At 43.8% G+C, this 18523-nt stretch overlaps 1 protein-coding gene across 1 annotated transcript in view; it reads left to right on the top strand.

Moving 5' to 3' along the window:
- The window catches only part of LOC126260023 (proton-coupled amino acid transporter 1-like), a 447322-nt gene that overhangs the window by 92602 nt on the left and 336197 nt on the right, over nucleotides 1-18523 (top strand). The window contains exon 2 of the mRNA XM_049957187.1: nucleotides 16826-16914. Coding sequence (XP_049813144.1) covers nucleotides 16892-16914 — 23 coding nt within the window. The 5' untranslated portion in view covers nucleotides 16826-16891. The remainder of the gene's footprint in view (nucleotides 1-16825; nucleotides 16915-18523) is intronic.

An 18523-nucleotide genomic window follows, 5' to 3' on the forward strand; every position in this document is an offset into this window, starting at 1 on the left:
TGTGAACACCCAAAAATTTGGAGAAATCTACCCTTATAACTGAGCCCTGGTCATATACTACATCAATTGTCGGTATGACTCTATTCGGTGTACAGAACTGGATATAGTGAGTTTTTTCAAAATTAAAGGAAAGTCCATTTCCTTAGAATCACTTAATAATTCTTTGAAAGACATCCTTAACAATATCTTCAGCTGCTTTTTCTGAAATGGGATTTATTATAACACTCGTGTCATCTGCAAAAAGTAATATTTCTCCTTGCTGAACGTTAAGTAAGAGGTAAAATAATAAAACGTCGTGTGACTAGGGTAGACAGTTCGCCCGGCGCAAGTCTTTCAATTTGACGCCACTTCGGCGACTTGCTCGTCGATAGGGATGAAACGATAATGATTAGGACAACACAATACCCAGTCCCTGAGCGGAAAAAATCTCCGACACAGCCGGGAATCGAACCAGGACCCTTAGGAGTGTCACGCTGACCACTCAGCTACCGGGGGCGGACAGTGAGAGGTCATTCACATGAATAAGGAACAGCAGAGGAACCAAAATTGACCCCTGTGGGACTCCCTTTGTGATAACTCCCCATTCACTAGAATTTACTACCCTCCCAACATTATTTGTGTAACTCAGCACAAATTTTTGCTTTCTGTTCGTTAAGTATGGTTCAAACCAGCTGTGTGTATAGCCTTCAATTCCATAAAACCTGAGTTTTTCTAACAGTGTGACATGATCCACACAGTCAAATGCCTTGGAAAGATCACAAAAAATACCAACTGGCGATAATTTGTTATTTAGGGCTTGTACTATTTGATGGGTAAATGTGTAGATAGCATTCTCAGTCGAGTAACCCTTCCGGAATCCGAACTGTGACATGCTGAGTAAATTATTTTCACTTAAATGTGAGACTACTCTTGAATACATAACTGTTTCGAATATTTTAGAAAATCAAGTCAGCAATGAGATTGGTCTATAATTATTTAAGTCACTCTTGTCCCCTTTCTTATGAAGAGGTTTGACAATTGCACATTTCAACCAGTCTGGAAAAATTCCCTGTGCCAGCGAAGCATTACATATATTACTAAGGGCTCCACTTATTAAATTAGAACAGCACTTCAAAATTCTGTCAGAGATTCCATCAACACCACATGAGCTCTTGTTTTTCAGTATATTTATGATTCCCATAATTTCAGTGGGGTATGTTGGTGCTATTTCTAAAGGCTTAAAGTCCTGGGGAATGAAATTTTTAACATTTTTTTGCTTGTTCAACTGAACCCTGTAACCCTATTTTTGCGAGTACATTCAGAAAGTAATTGTTAAAAATACTTGCAACTTGTGAATTATCACTAACAACATCATCATTTAGCTTTGTTGCTATGGTATGCTGTGCACTGTCAGGCTGCCCTGTCTCCCGTTTGACAATATTCCACTCCTGGAAACGGAAAAAAGAACACATTGACACCGGTGTGTCAGACCCACCATACTTGCTCCGGACACTGCGAGAGGGCTGTACAAGCAATAATCACACGCACGGCACAGCGGACACACCAGGAATCGCGGTGTTGGCCGTCGAATGGCGCTAGCTGCGCAGCATTTGTGCACCGCCGCCGTCAGTGTCAGCCAGTTTGCCGTGGCATACGGAGCTCCATCGTAGTCTTTAACACTGGTAGCATGCCGCGACAGCGTGGACGTGAACCGTATGTGCAGTTGACGGACTTTGAGCGAGGGCGTATAGTGGGCATGCGGGAGGCCGGGTGGACGTACCGCCGAATTGCTCAACACGTGGGGCGTGAGGTCTCCACAGTACATCGATGTTGTCGCCAGTGGTCGGCGGAAAGTGCACGTGCCCGTCGACCTGGGACCGGACCGCAGCGACGCACGGATGCACGCCAAGACCGTAGGATCCTACGCAGTGCCGTAGGGGACCGCACCGCCACTTCCCAGCAAATTAGGGACACTGTTGCTCCTGGGGTATCGGCGAGGACCATTCGCAACCGTCTCCATGAAGCTGGGCTACGGTCCCGCACACCGTTAGGCCGTCTTCCGCTCACGCCCCAACATCGTGCAGCCCGCCTCCAGTGGTGTCGCGACAGGCGTGAATGGAGGGACGAATGGAGACGTGTCGTCTTCAGCGATGAGAGTCGCTTCTGCCTTGGTGCCAATGATGGTCGTATGCGTGTTTGGCGCCGTGCAGGTGAGCGCCACAATCAGGACTGCATACGACCGAGGCACACAGGGCCAACACCCGGCATCATGGTGTGGGGAGCGATCTCCTACACTGGCCGTACACCACTGGTGATCGTCGAGGGGACACTGAATAGTGCACGGTACATCCAAACCGTCATCGAACCCATCGTTCTACCATTCCTAGACCGGCAAGGGAACTTGCTGTTCCAACAGGACAATGCACGTCCGCATGTATCCCGTGCCACGCAACGTGCTCTAGAAGGTGTAAGTCAACTACCCTGGCCAGCAAGATCTCCGGATCTGTCCCCCATTGAGCATGTTTGGGACTGGATGAAGCGTCGTCTCACGCGGTCTGCGCGTCCAGCACGAACGCTGGTCCAACTGAGGCGCCAGGTGGAAATGGCATGGCAAGCCGTTCCACAGGACTACATCCAGCATCTCTACGATCGTCTCCATGGGAGAATAGCAGCCTGCATTGCTGCGAAAGGTGGATATACACTGTACTAGTGCCGACATTGTGCATTCTCTGTTGCCTGCGTCTATGTGCCTGTGGTTCTGTCAGTGTGATCATGTGATGTATCTGACCCCAGGAATGTGTCAATAAAGTTTCCCCTTCCTGGGATAATGAATTCACGGTGTCCTTATTTCAATTTCCAGGAGTGTAGTTTTAATCTTATTATACGCATTATTAATTTCTGGCAGAACACATAAGCTTCTCGACTTCTTAATGACTTTCCTTAAATTATTGCAGTATCTTTTGTAGTAAGCAAGTAACATCGGATCCTGACTTATTCTGGCCTGTCTATATATTTCCCTCTCTCTCTTACACGATATCTTAATTCCCTTAGTAATCGATGGCTTATTTGACTTTGTAATAGGTTTTTTGGATAACCTTTCAGGAAAGCAACCCACAAATATTGAGACAAATTTACGGTGGAATAAACTGAATTTGGCGTCAGCATCATTTTCTGTGTATACCTCCTCCCCTTCTAACTCTTCTAGGTTGCTCTTAAAACTCTGCACCCTGTTCGCATGAATAAGCCTCCCTGTCTTGTATGAACCTGCCTGAAGCCTGTAAGGTGCTATATGTGTTATTTCCATTACCTGTGCATCATGATCAAATAGCTCATAAACAACTGGGTACACATTAATTGTTTCTGACTGAGCACTGTCTACAAAAATGTTATCGATAAGTGATCTACTATCCTGCTGCACACGAGTTGGAAAATTTACAACAGATACTAGATTGATACAACCAAACAAAGATTCTACCTCATTTTTCCTATCCGTATATTTTAAGAAATCTACATTAAAATCACCACAAACCACTAACTGCTTCGTTTTGTCTGTAGCTCAATAATGCCTCTAGGTTTTTCATGAATAGCTGGAAGTTACCTTGAGGGGATCTGTAGATTGTTACAATTACAATAGAAACATATTGCAGTAGCAGCTCACAAGCACATACTTCAAGGAATCTGATCTCCACAAACTATTTGTTTCAATATTTTTGACTTTGTGTCCAGTTTTTATATAAGTAGCAACTCCTCCTTTTTCCATCTTGACTCTACATGAATAAGATGCTAATCTGTAACCCCTTAAATTTAACTTCTCCATCGCTGCGGTTACATGGTGTTCAGAGAGACACAAAACATCTATGCCTTCAGAATTTACCCTATTTTCTAGGCATACAAGAAGCTCATCTATCTTATTTTTCAATCCTCTAAAGTTCTGATGAAACACACAAATTTTATTTCTTTGGATACTGCTACAGACATTATGGCACTGTTCTGTTTTAATCTCTTTCAATACTCTCTGTCTGTAACCTGACTCCAGTAATCACATGCATTTTGTCTTGTGTGCATGTGGTCCCCCTTACATTTTCTGCAAGAGGATCAACTAATATATTCTTTCCCCTCCTATTCAGGTGCAGGCAGGCCATGACTAGTGTAACCTCACCTCCAAATTGCATCAAAAGGCACAGCACAGATATGAGATTTAGTTTCTGCCAACAGTAACACCCCCCTCCCCCCTCCCAGCTCTCTGTTAACACGGTTGACAGCCGTATTAACCCAGGGCTGGTCATGGCGCTGCAAAACACCCACAAACCCCACACGTGTGTGAACTGTTGCTGCTCCTATTACATCCAGGTCACACCTAATACTATAGTACTAATTGCTAGCCAGGCTGTTTCCTGCTCCTCCTACTATAAGAACATGGTCTTCACCATCAAAATCTTTGCACAGGGCACCTAGATTTTCTGTAACCTGGCCAAACGAGCACAGACTGCGTCGTGAGTTCGCTGATTGGGTAACAGAGCAGTTGGAAGCTGATCTTGATTTCAATGGAAAAATCATCTTCTCATGCGACATTTCTGTCTTAGTGACTTCATCACTATGCAACATTGTCGTTATTGGAGCGAGAAGAACGCACAAGTGGTCCATGGGGTACCACTGTATTCAAGAAAACTTAATGAGTGCTGTGGTTTATAGCATGCCATTGTCATTGCACCTTATTTCTTTCGGCTATGAGAGACGAACCGTTGCAGTCAATAGCAACCGCTGCAGATCCATGTTACGTGAATTTTTGTGGCCAGTACTCGAGACCGAAAACGTGTGGATTAAGCAGGATGGCGCTATGTGCCACACAGCTGATTCTATGCTCAGTTTGCTGAGGGCCAAATTAGGCGACCGGATTATGACAAACGAGGATCTGTCAATTGGCTGCAACGATCGTGTCATTTAACCCCCTTGGATTTTATTCTTTGGTGTTATATCAATGCCCAGATCTACGCTGTCATGTCAGAAAATTTGGAATGTTTGGGTGTTGTGTGATGTCCTTAGGTTAGTTAGGTTTAAGTAGTTCTAAGTTCTAGGGGACTGATGACCATAGCTGTTAAGTCCCATAGTGCTCAGAGCCATTTGCACCATTTTTTGGGAATGTTTGGCGGCGAACATTTGCAGGCTATCACAGACATAATGCCAACAATGCTGGAAAGAGTGATTAACTATTAGAGCCATTGTGTGCATCAGTGTGTTCAGGGCTGTGGTGGATATTTGAACGATATTTTGTTCAGAACATAATTGCAATGTCTAAGCTTCAAAATAAGGCGCAATTTACTTTGAATGTCATTTTTCTCAAATTTTAAAAAGTACCAGTCTTATGGGAAAGACCTTTTATAACGCTGCATTCCACCTGTAAAAATAACGGCCGTAATTTCCTCTCGCTTCAGCCGTTCGCAGCACCAACACAAGACCATGTTAGCTGAGGTTAGAAGGCCACGCCAGTCATTTACCCAGACTGTCGGTCCAGCAAGCACTGAAGTGCCGCTGCCCGTTTTCAGGGACCCAGAATTGGGTGCCCTCTCCAGAGGAATCCCTTCGTTGTAGGGAAGAAAACAGTTATTGAAATTATAGCCTATTTAGTCACTAGCGGCGCGCGTTTCGCCTAATTCAAGGCATCTTCAGAACGGCTGGTAAATGTTGATAAGCAAGATATGGATATGGATGATAATATACCCGCAAAAGTAAATTGCCCTCGTCATGTGCAAGGAAAAGAGTCCAGGCAAATGTATGCTCCCGTCGTATATAAAAAAATATAACATCCGATAAACTTGCTGTGACGCGTAGTGTGGTCTAGTGATAACAATGCAAGATCAGTGCTGTAGAACCCGACCTCCTGCGACTACGTTCACAGTGCCTTAGAGTGTCTCTTGAGTAGGTCTCACTGATCTTTCTATTACTCCTATGGACCCGGAGTTCAATGACTATGAAGTAAAATTATTGAGTAAAATGAATTCAGAATTTGTTCCAGAAATGATGCATTAAATCTTGGAAGAATTAAACATTCATTAGTAACAGTTTCAATTGAAATAGTACATAGATGGTCACATTAATTACGGTAACTAGTTGTCAAGTTTCTTAGATGGATAGGGGTGACGAATTCACTATCATTTTTTACTTTTTTTCTATATGATAGGTACTTAGCGATGTCAGGGCGTGAGGTTGACACCAAATGAAGACAAATATACCTTAGTGGCGTAGAGCGACCCTCAGAGAGATCACCGTTTCCATCTGAACTAACAAGTTATTGCGCCTGTCTGTCCCTGTCATGCTGGTGCTGCAATTTAATCTTACCATAACCATCGATAGTTTGCGTCGAACCGTAGTGGTGTAACTTGTGGGGGAGGAGTCAATCTCTGCCGGTTCGGGATGTGCTCCTCTTAGTTCGTCTGTCTCCGAGTCTACAGGTTCGAAATCTCACCTCGAATGTTCCGCTTCAGTCTCACTTCTCGAATCCTTCGATCTGAATGTTTCGACTCCAGTGCCAAAACCCTAAATTTCGAAACAGGGCGCTCCCCTGTGTAAGGCAACAGTTATTTCGTGCGCTAAAATTTCCTAGCCATTCACCCGATATACTACCAACGGCATTATTTTGTAACGCAGCTCCGTGAAAACGCCTCTCCCAATCACCTATTTTTTACCACCCTTCTCTGTCTAAAAAGTGCAACTCAGGACATACTTCACAGGCCGTCTACCTGTGACAGACTGTACTTTTCCCACGGGTGTGATTTCGCCATTGCGGGATAACAAAATGGAAAACAGACGTTCTGCTTTCCCAGCGTCGGGTTGGTGCGCCATCTGCACCGTAATAGTCACAGTCGGTAGCGTTTCAGGTACGCTTTCTAAATATGTTATCTGTGGCCGGAGCCTACACTTTTGCACACACAGATCAACATTTCTCTGAAATCACTCACACCATTTCGTCCAACTGAACTGCACCCCGTCTTCAGGCCACAAGTGGCCCATCGGGACCATCCGACCGCCGTGTCATCCTCACTTGAGGATGCGGATAGGAGGGGCGTGTGGTCAGCACACCGCTCTCCCGGTCGTTATGATGGTTTTCTTTGACCGGAGCCGCTACTATTCGGTCGAGCAGCTGCTCAGTTGGCATCACGAGGCTGAGTGCAACCCGAAAAATGGCAAGAGCGCATGGCGGCTGGATGGTCACCCATCCGAGTGCCGGCCACGTCCGACAGCGCTTAACTTCGGTGATCTCACGGGAAACGGTGTATCCACTGCGGCACCACCTGACCTGCGTCCAGCCATATTGCCGTATGCCCTGTCGGCTGCAGCAAGGCGCCAGCATGGTGACTGTCCATCTGCCTGCACAAAGTCCCTCTTTCTGCTTTCCCCCGGTCGTGAGTTCACTGTCCAGCTTGTGAAGGGAGACTGCCGCTTATATCCCAGTGGGGCGACCCCTTTGACGGTCCCTCATTCCCTAGCACTCACCCTCCCTGGACGGCACAATGCCATGCATGAAATTACAACAGAATAAAAGGCACAGAGAGTATGCACTGCTTCTGCAATCACTTTCATATTCTCCTTACGATTCTAAGCGCAATTGTTGCATTATAAATGTCATTTGGACATTACTTCATTCCATCTCTACTTAGATGGATGAGATATGATCACCCACAAGGATTAGCCACCTCTCAAATCTTAACCACATGGAACTGAAAAGCTGATTTTTACTTTGTTTGCCTCATTAAAATGTGCAAGTCAAAGGACTGCACTGGCACAGACACATTGGACAAGTTATCACAGTTATACCCTGTAGTATAATTTCCACAGATACTACTAAAACGCCGCGCCAAAGCAAGGTTGGCTGCCCGCCGTCTGCGAGCACAGCGCACTCTAGCGGGCTGTGCAGCTCGACGGAACTGGAGTGTGCCTCGTTCACTTCTTAGCTAGATTTCAACCTAGGCAGACGCACTTTAATAATCGGCCCTCAGCCAGTTCTGTAATGTTTGCATGGATTCTCTGAGGAGGGCCCATCAGGCTTAGTCCCTGAGAATATGTTGTATTAGTTCATAATATTCCATGTTACGAGATTGTCAGTTCATAGCCGCAGCTGCAGTCCTACAAACTACTGAAGATAAGTAATTTTCATTGTACTATGTGTTTCTTGAATAATAATCCTTCTCTCAAACAGTGTGCCGTACCGCATATTATTGCAACCTGGACTCCTTCAGCTCCTATCAACTGACTCGGCTTCCTGCTTATTTGCATTTAGTAACGAGCTGAAAACACCCACGCGTTTTGTGCCTCTAAACAGTGAGACACAATACACCCCACAAAAGATATTTTCGTTAAATAGAATTCTCTCGGAATGAAAACGTGAATGATAATATGGATCATTTAGTTCTTAATGTTTCAAGACACACCTCTAAGACCCTAAGAAAAACATGTGTTGTGTTTTTCAAACTCGAGACGCAAAAAGGAAGAGGTCTGATCGCTCTTTACAAAACTAAAATGAGTGATGTATGTTGTTGCCTGATTCAGGTCAGCAGATGACAGGTTCTTTACACTGTCCAAACGAAATCACGTCACTGTTGAACACGATAATACCGTGGTTACCAATTCAGAGGCAACTGAATATTCTTAGTTGGGTTTTCAGTGCGTAGTACCGAAATGCAACAGTTTAACCTGTCTCACTTTGACGATGATTAAACAGTCTGACTATGCTAGCACTGACTTGCGAAGCTGTTTGTGCAAAGACTCATCGCATCAAAAGTATTAGTACTTCCCTCACCTCTTTGTTGATGATAACGTTCGAAATATATTGGGCCCACAGCGACACTAACTTTCGACGCTCTGGGTTTGCATGCTCAATTTGATCATCAAGACAACCTTTACATCCCGTTAAAGTTTGGCAGTATGGTTACCTTACAACTTCTAAATAGTGAAGAGTAGTGGCGCAACTACAGCATGAAATAAGTCGGCCATTACTTTATTCCTGACGATGGGTCCCAGTACACTTTTTGCAAGGAACTGCTCAGCCCAGTCGCATATCTTTTCCGGTTTTCCTTTAGCAACAGCTACACTACGTACGGCGTTCTGTATATCATGAATAAAGACAGCAAAATAGATTTACCTTGATCGCTGTTCGTGGAAACCATGTTTATTCCTACAGATTCCTTCAGAAAAATCATCAGCGAATAGAACATATTGGGATTCCATTCGTCTACTTACACTCATGGCGTCATATTTGGAATAAACAGCATATTTTTCACCACTTAGTATGAAGACGACAGATAATATTTAACAGGTGGCTTACATGTTTCACATCGTAAACTCAAGAAGCAGCACAAGACGACACTGGTCAAAGGCGAACTGTGCGCTTGACCCAGTATACTGTCCGTACTGCTACGAGAGGTTGACGTCAGTGAGAGAGAGAAATCTGCATTGTCATTCTTGCGAACCGGCTTATAGGTTTCTACACAGGCGACTTTTTGCATTTACATGCCATTCGGAAGAACGGCTATAGTGAGTGAAGTATTAAATTAGCCATCTCTAATAAACAAACAATCGTAGAAGATGATCAGCATTCCTTCCTTTATTCGGTGCTACAACTAACAAAACAGAGTCGTGGGCAGACATGGTATTTAAGCCATTTCCTGTCACCCAAGAAAATTAAAGAGACGTTACGCCCAGTAAAAGACAGTTCTGGTGTTCCCGGAATTAATAAAATTACTTGTGGATGTGGTAACTCTTACACTGGTCAGTCAATAGGAACGATTGCAGAACACCGCACAGAACACCGACGCCGCACTACATATTGCGATTTCTACAAATATTCTGTTGCCGAACACAGCCTCATGAATCGGTGTACTTGCAACTGCATGCTTACCAATATGTTACAAAACGCTGTGCATAAAAACAGGATTTTCCGGTGTTCGTATCTCGGGATATGTTGGCGCTAAGACGCTAAAAACGTAGGGTCAAGCGGTTTGGATAGCCGTGGCGCTAGGGACCATGTGTATACCCAACAGAAGGACCGCCCTGGTGTCACTATCCCACACTACAGGGTCAAGGTACAAATGTTGCACACTTCCTCCTGCTTAGGCGAATGGAGCAAATTGGTTGGTTCTATTTGCATTTGATGTGGTCTCCAATGGTCTTGATGAGACTTATGGAGGCACCATTAGTTCATGCGCGGTACCTCGAAAGACGCAAAAAAAGGGGTTTTATTACTATATTTTTGCCGTCATCAACTGACCAAAACCCAGCCGAGGATTCCGAGACAACTCTGCACGGAAAATGGCTGAAATGTTTACAAAATATTCGAAAGATTCCATCTCCAACAACCTTGAAAACTTTCTTGATACCTGCGTCCCTTTCCCGGACACAGGTGTTCAAATTTACCCCACTCGTACACGTAAAATATGCACGTAAAAATTAAATTGATTTATGACGGGTATACCCTTGATAAAGCCATGATTTAATTAGGCTGACGGATATACCTTTGAATGCATGAGTGAGTGAATGAATGAATGATGCATTTGCGTAAATACAAACGCGCTTCCTGAGGAAACCCCAAAAATGCTTTTTCACTATTTTTTTTCACAGTTTGCAGTGGGCCAAACCCAGGCGCGGATTCTAACACGGCTATGGACAGCAAATGGCTGTAATTTTTCCGATATATTTCTAAGATTCCGGTCTCGAACAATCTTGAGGATTTTCTAGGTATCTTTACCCGCTTCCAAGACACAGAGATGAAAAATTATCCCACTTGTGCACGTAAAATACTCATGTAAAAGGCGGTGTGAGGCGAAAACGTAGTTTGTAAAGCGACGTAGCATGGACACACGTGACGTAAAGTATCACCGTTATCATAAGAATGGCCCTGGGAACTCCACGTTGTAGTACCGAAACACAAGCAAAAGTTTTGTCCACGTAAAATAGCGTCTGAGGTGTTAAATTACTTTCGCGTTATTTCAGTTTCACCCGAATAAACTATTAAAATTTTACTGACCCATCAAGTTCTTTTCATATGAATGACATGACCTGCTGTGGCAGAGAGAGAAGACAATCAGCGGAAAATGTTCGTATTAAGGCACAAAAAAAAAAAAAATGGTTCAAATGGCTCTGAGCACTATGAGACTTAACTTCTGAGGTCATCAGTCCCCTAGAACTTAGAACTACGTAACCTAACTAACCTAACGACATCACACACATCCATGCCCGAGGCAGGATTCGAACCTGTGACCGTAGCGGTGGCGTGGTTCCAGACTGAAGCGCCTAGAACAGCTCGTCCACAACGGCCGGCTATTAGAGCACAAAAACGGCGAATACACTCCTCTTTATTAAAAGACTGACGGAAAAATGGGGTACCAGCTGCCTCATTCTACCTTTTTCAGCACCTTTAAAAATTTTGGCTTGCAAACCTATTCGAGCTTTTTATGCTGAGAGAGGAGACAGTGGCAGCGCGAAAGAGAAAGGGAAGTAATTAATACTGGAAAATAGTGTACAGCGTTTGTGGAATAGAAGCACGACAGTGGTAGTTGGGGAGGAAGAAGGCACACAATGGCAGTGAAACATAGTAGCCAGTGCAAGAACAGTACTAGGAAAAGAGAGAAAGAGGCAGTGCCAGTTGAGAGAGTAATAAAGAGAAGGAGAAAGTGGAAGTGGGTGAGAGCTAGTGATAATGACAGAGTCTACGACAATGACATTGACGTGGAGAGATATATTGACAGTGGGAAGAGATAGCAGCAGTAGGAAGAAAGGAATGAGGTAATAGCAATAAGCGATAGCAAGAAGGATACAGTAACAGTGAGAGAAGACAGTAGTAGCAGGACAGAACGAAGGCTATTCTGTCTGTGAGAAAGTAGACAGTGACAGTCTGAGAGCCACAAAGAGATAATGACAATGAGATGGGCTGAATGAGTTAGTGAGAGTGGGCTGCTGGGAGTGGTCGGACACGAGAGAGTTACACCGATGTATTAGTTGGTGTGAGCGAGTTACAGTTAGAGCAGTTTGTGGGAGTGGGAGTGAGAGGTGAGTTGCGCGTTAAAAGCAGTGCGGATATGTGGAAGATAGAATGAGGAAATTGGTACCCCACTTTTCAGTCAGAGTCCTTTAATAAAGAGGAACATACACTACTGGCCATTAAAATTGCTACACCAAGAAGAAATGCAGATGATAAAAGGGTATTCATTGGACAGATATGTTATACTAGAACTGACATGCTATTACATTTTCACGCAATTTGGGTGCATAGATCCTGAGAAATCAGTACCCAGAACAACCACCTCTGGCCGTAATAACGGCCTTGATACGCCTGGGCGTGTTCAGGTGCAGCTGCCCATGCAGCTTCAACACGATACCACAGTTCATCAAGAGTAGTGACTGGCGTATAGTGACGAGCCAGTTGCTCGGCCAGCATTGACCAGACGTTTTCAGTTGGTGAGAGATCTGGAGAATTTGCTGGCTAGGGCAGCAGTCGAACATTTTCTGTATCCAGAAAGGCCCTTACAGGACCTGCAACATTCGGTCGAGCATTATCCTGCTGAAATGTAGGGTTTCGCAGGGATCGAATGAAGGGTAGAGCCAGGGGTCGTAACACATCTGAAATGTAACGTCCACTGTTCAAAGTGCCGTCAATGGGAAGAAGAGGTGACCGAGAGGTGTAACCAATGGCACCCCATACCATCACGCCTGGGGATACCCCAGTATGGCGATGACGAATACACGCTTCCAATGTGCGTTCACCGCGATGACGCCAAACACGGATGCGACCATCACGATGCTGTAAACAGAACCTTGATTCATCCGAAAAAATGACGTTTTTTCGTTCGTGCACCCAGGTTCGTCGTTGAGTACACCATCGCTGGCGCTCCTGTCTGTGATGCAGTGTCAAGCCATGGTCTCCGGGCTGATAGTCCATGCTCCTGCAAACGTCGTCGAACTGTTGGTGCAGATGGTTGTTGTCTTGCAAACGTCCCCATCTGTTGACTCAGGGATCGAGACGTGGCTGCACGATCCGTTGCAGTCATGCGGATAAAATGCCTGTCATCTCGACTGCTAGTGATCCGAGGCCGTTGGGATCCAGCACGGCGTTCCGTATTAGCCTCCTGAACCCACCGATTCCATATTCTGCTAACAGTCATTGGATCTCGACCAACGCGAGCAGCAATGTCGTGATACGATAAACCGCAATCGCGATAGGCTACAATCCGACGTTTATCAAAGTTGGAAACGTGATGGTACTCATTTCTCCTCCTTACACGAGGCATCACAACAACGTTTCACCAGGCAACGCCGGTCAACTGCTGTTTGTGTATGAGAAATCGGTTGGAAACTTTCCTCGTGTCAGCACGTTGTAGGTGTCGACAACGGCGCCAACCTTGTGTGAATGCTCTGAAAAGCTAACCATTTGCCTAGCGCAGCATCTTCTTCCCGTCGGTTAAATTTCGCGTCTGTAACACGACATCTTCGTGGTGTGGCAATTTTAATGGCTAGTAGTGTATTTGCCTCTTTGTACTCCGATAGGAGCATTTTTTCGCTCGTAAGCACATGATGATGTTTTATGAAACGAAAATATTATTCCAAGCATCCATTGTGTCATCAGAGAATTCGTTGGGATCAGAATGTTTAACAACTGTAAACCTGGCAGCGGCCGTACTCTTAGCGGTACACGTAAACGGGCCTTTGATGCTGAAATACAACACCGAAATGTGCTGAGTTATCCACAACATAAGGGAGTTTTAGTCAACCTGGTCCCTACCACCACTTAGTGGGCGTTCCAGCTCTCATGGTGGGCTGTAGGAAGTAGGGGCTTTAAAAACATTTTCTTTAAGTTTACACGAAATTTCGACATAAATAATAGAGCGAGTAATTAATATTATTATATTCATCCCACTGTAGCTCTGCTTCATATATTTTATATAGTTACTTCCCTATTTTATAAACCACATTTTTTGTGGAACTGGTGGGCGGTTAGAAAGTTTTACTACTAACAGTGATACAAAAGTGAATCGTGCGTGAAACACGTTGACTACATCTGATTCTAACGAAATCAAGATCGCTACCATAGTTCTTCCATCACAATGATGGACATAAGCTCTGGTAGCATACGGAACTTCCGTGACTTCGAGACATCTCTATGCCATAATTTGCTCAACTCCTGACAACAACGGAAGAACTCTTCGAATGTCTGATACCGAACACTAACTCTGAAGCATTTGTTCAAGAGTGTCGCAACGAATTCGTTTAGACACTGGAAGATGTGTGGCAAACTTCATTCTTACTTTGCGCCACCTCTCCACTGCGAGTGGTAGACATTTTGGAAAGATTATGATGTAAATGCAAAGACTGCTTCCTGAGGACGAGGTCATTTATGCGTGCTGATACGAGCTGCTCTGCGCACAGGCAGCTGTTAGTAGGTTTTGTAACTACTTTTTCTAAGTCTGTAGAAAATTCTTACAGCTTTCACACTAAACATACCGTTTGTTGTGTTCATGTGTTGATAATTTTAAAATATGGGAGTCATTTGTTGGACACCCTGTGGATAATTAATAGCTTTATATTATTGATCTAAGTTCTACCAATATACATATTACATAGACCATACATGAATCAGTTATAATTACCGTAATAATTACCGTATTATATCGCATAAATTAACAGAGAGGTTCAAATTCGCAAGCTTCTTTTGTCTCACGTCAACAGCGCTTCATCATAAGTACAGAAAACTTACTCGTACAGCTGTTTGACATGTTTAAGACACATTGCCGAATGGTAGTCCACCAGCGGCAGTAGTGGTGTGCGTTTGTGCCGAGCCATGACCTGCATCGACTTCGCTCCGTGTGGTAAGTCCCCCCATTTGCTGCAGCTTTTAGCTGTATTTAGTGTGGCTGAAAATGAATACGATGCAATGACGTTGCAACCGACCAGAAGGGATACCCAGTTTACCTGACCGAAATCTTTTGGGATTGAATTATGGTTAGAAGAAGTATCTAAGACAGGAATTCAGTATTTTATCGGAATCCACGTTTCGATTGTCAACAGTCTTTTATTCACAAAACTGGTTAGTCCCAGTTATGTAAGAAATAGCTGAATCTTGTGGTGGAATAATGAAGTTCAACCACTGTGATATAAATGTTGCAGATGTCTCCGTTATTCATGCAGACCTTCGCATGTGAACTATATGATTATTGGTACTCCAGTTCGAAGTAACAGGCAACCAGATTAATACAGCTGTTATCCCCATATGGAAAAATCCTGAGCAACGTCACTTGAAGATGGTATAGTGCGCATAAATTTCCTGTATAAACGGGGTGCGGCAACTGAAAGTCGACTTGGAGAATTACGTTCCGTCATGCAGAAAGTATCGTGCATTAGATCAATGTCTCAGTAAACCACGATTCTATGAATTTTTGGTGAATACCTCACTTTCTGTAACACTGAATCTTAATGCGACTGAAAAACCCTAAACCGGAACTGAAGACCAACAGGAAAAGTCTTCACCTACTGAAGTTTCAAAGACCATATCGAAAACGCCCTTGCCAACCAGTTGGGCAAACGACAAAGGAGAATTCACCGCTGAAGAAGAAATGATGGATATATGCAGAAACGTGACAGTACCAGCTTCGGTCACAAAATAAAGTGCTTTCAATGAGAAAGGTGATTCCACGGATGATAAGGCCCCAGAAAAAGGATTCTTTCGCATAAGGCGAGTGCTTTTAAAACAACGGATATCAGAGTTGTTGCTTAGCAGGATATAGTGCTATCATTAACCCTCGAACCTGATGTGAAATGGGTAGAGCATTTCTCACGAAGGAGGCCATCATAATCAAAGATGTCATAAAACTACCGAATAGTAGAGACATTGCTGCCACCGTTTATAGCGCCAGCGTAATTAATTAATATGTTGCATCGGGTTTTACTAATAGGTGCCGAAAAGCAGAGTTTATGCATGTTGTAAGAGGTATGCGATGTACGCGCTGCCTGCAATAGGCAAGGCAGAGGAGAGTCTCTGACCAGAGAGCAGTACGTAGTTAGTTTTTGCTTGTCGCTAGTCGGCAGTAGTCTGCGTGAGTCGGCAGTAGTCAGCGGTAGTCGGCGCGTGTCTGCGCTTGTATGTCCGAAGGAATATGGCTTGGGTTATATAGTACAACACAGATACTGCGCTACAGTATTTCATGCCATGGGAAAGGAAAATGTTGAGCGGGAACACTGTCTGAACCTTTGCAGGAATCGCAGGAATACAGTAAGAGCACAAGGGAACGTTCATAAACCAGGAAAACTGGAGATTTGGGCCTCTCCTAGTAGAGTACTCTGATAGCTGAAGTGGTTAAGGCAACCGCTCGCGACAAGCAGGAAATCAGGGTTCGTGTCCTGGTGCAGCACAACTTTTCATTTGTTTTGAAACATTTTACTGATACTGAACCATAATCGCAATTTGTGAGTTCACTCTTGAGTTCATAAGAAGATAAGACCCCCAACGCTAAGGTAAGTTATGTTCATTATTACGTATTAAAAAAGAGAAAAACCAGAACGCATAATACGCGTCACCCCCCTCCTGTACGCGGAGAGGAATTAGTTAGATTTGGGCGTAATGTTTGCTGTACGAGGATGCGTGCCTTGTCTTCACGACGGGAATGGTAAAGAGATAGTGTATACCTCTGTTCCATATCTAGGGAAGTAAGGCAATAACTTTTAGTTTCTTTATCAATTTTTTTAAATAATATACAGACCTACTTTTGACTAATGTAACAGTGATCTATAATTCTAGGTTGTGTACATCCACTTTCCTGCGTTTGCACACTGACAGTCCTAAATAACGTATGGTTATATTTTGCAGGTTCTGACAATCGCTGCTTGTTCCAGTACAGCACCTCCAGAAACTGGGTTAAAGTTTCCCATCAGAATGGTTCATGAAGCTGTGGTCCGGTAAGTGTACATTTTAACTTCCAGCTGTTATATTATTAAAATCATTTTATTGAAAAAATGAAATGATCGTATGGTATTGTTGGCCGGGAGGCCCCATGCGGGGAAGTTAAGCCGCCATATTGCAAGTCCTCTTTAGTTGACGCCACTTCGACGACTTGCGAGTCAATGATGATGAAATGATGATGAAAGACATACAACACCCAGTCATCACGAGGCAGAGAAACCCCTGTCCCCACCGGGAATCGAAGCCGGGACCCCGTGCGCGGGAAGCGAGGACGCTACCGCAAGACCACGAGCTGCGGACTATCATTTTATTACTTTACTGTAAATGGTAGTGGAGAGTGATCACACATTGGTATACTTGCCGAAAATGATGGATTCGAGGGTGTTTACTTCATTAAAGGGCACGCGAAGAAAAATTGTAAAGTTCCATTCCCTGTTGGATCTCTTTAAAAAATGCGGGAAATATAAAGCAAAATTAAAATCTTCGAATACTCTCAGTTACTTGCAGGTATAGCGTATGCAACAGCTTTAGTAGATCTGTTACATCTTCTAATGGTTCCGGTAATACAATGCGCTACTAGTGTGAAATACAGCAGTACACTTTTTAATTTACATGATACCTCAGCCATTAGAGATATGGAAGATAAGTAGACGTTTTAGATATTCTGCATAGTTTACACTGCAGTAGAGATACAGTCACAAATCCTATGGTAAAATTAGCAATATAAGGGTATAAGTGCAGATATTTCTACTGATGACTGTGGATAATGTACTGAACAACATTACATACTATTTACTTCCTTCCCAGACTAATAATTATAGCTATTGCAAATAGTAAGTTTTTAGTTTGGTTAGAAGCTCCAAGTATGCAGGGCAGAAGCTAGCCATTAATGTCTATAGTGACAGGAAAAGTCCACTTCGCGGTGCACTAACGACCATGCAGAAAACATCAGGTACTAAATTATGTGATGTGTTTGCGGGAAGACTCTTAGACTCAGAGGAAAAGCAACTACCGCACAGAACTGGATACTTATTAAGTTTTCAATGAGTACAATATGTGTACCTACACCCCTAACAGCCTGCATATGTATACAATGACGGAAAAAATCGCAACTCCAAAAAATGATTAATTTAGAGTAATTAAATACCGGGAATACATTTGCCTAGGTAACATATTTAAATGATTAGCACTGCAAGATCACAGGTTAATGTATGTGTGAGATAATCCACTAGAAATGTGAAATGCTGGTACATTAACAACCGGTGTAACCGTCAGAAAGTTGAATGCAAGCAAGTGAATGCGCATGCATTGCCTTGTACAGTTGCCGGATGTCAGTTTGTGGGAGGGAGTTTCGTGCCTGTAGCACGTGGCCGGTCAATACAGTGTACTGACGTGTGCAAACATAGCTTACCGCTTAGCACGCAAATGGACAAAACATCTGAACAGTCTTCTAAAGCCCAGGGTGTTAGACATTCTGTAATATGAACCTGGCCCTGTAAGGCATCTGATATTAGGTGCGGATCATAACAAAAATAATTAGAAATGGTGCTGTCACGTAACTAGAATGCATGAATTAATAAAAGTGAAAGTTTGGGATCTATTCTA

This window comes from Schistocerca nitens, chromosome 5 (genome assembly GCF_023898315.1).
Source record: "Schistocerca nitens isolate TAMUIC-IGC-003100 chromosome 5, iqSchNite1.1, whole genome shotgun sequence".
NCBI lineage: Eukaryota > Metazoa > Arthropoda > Insecta > Orthoptera > Acrididae > Schistocerca > Schistocerca nitens.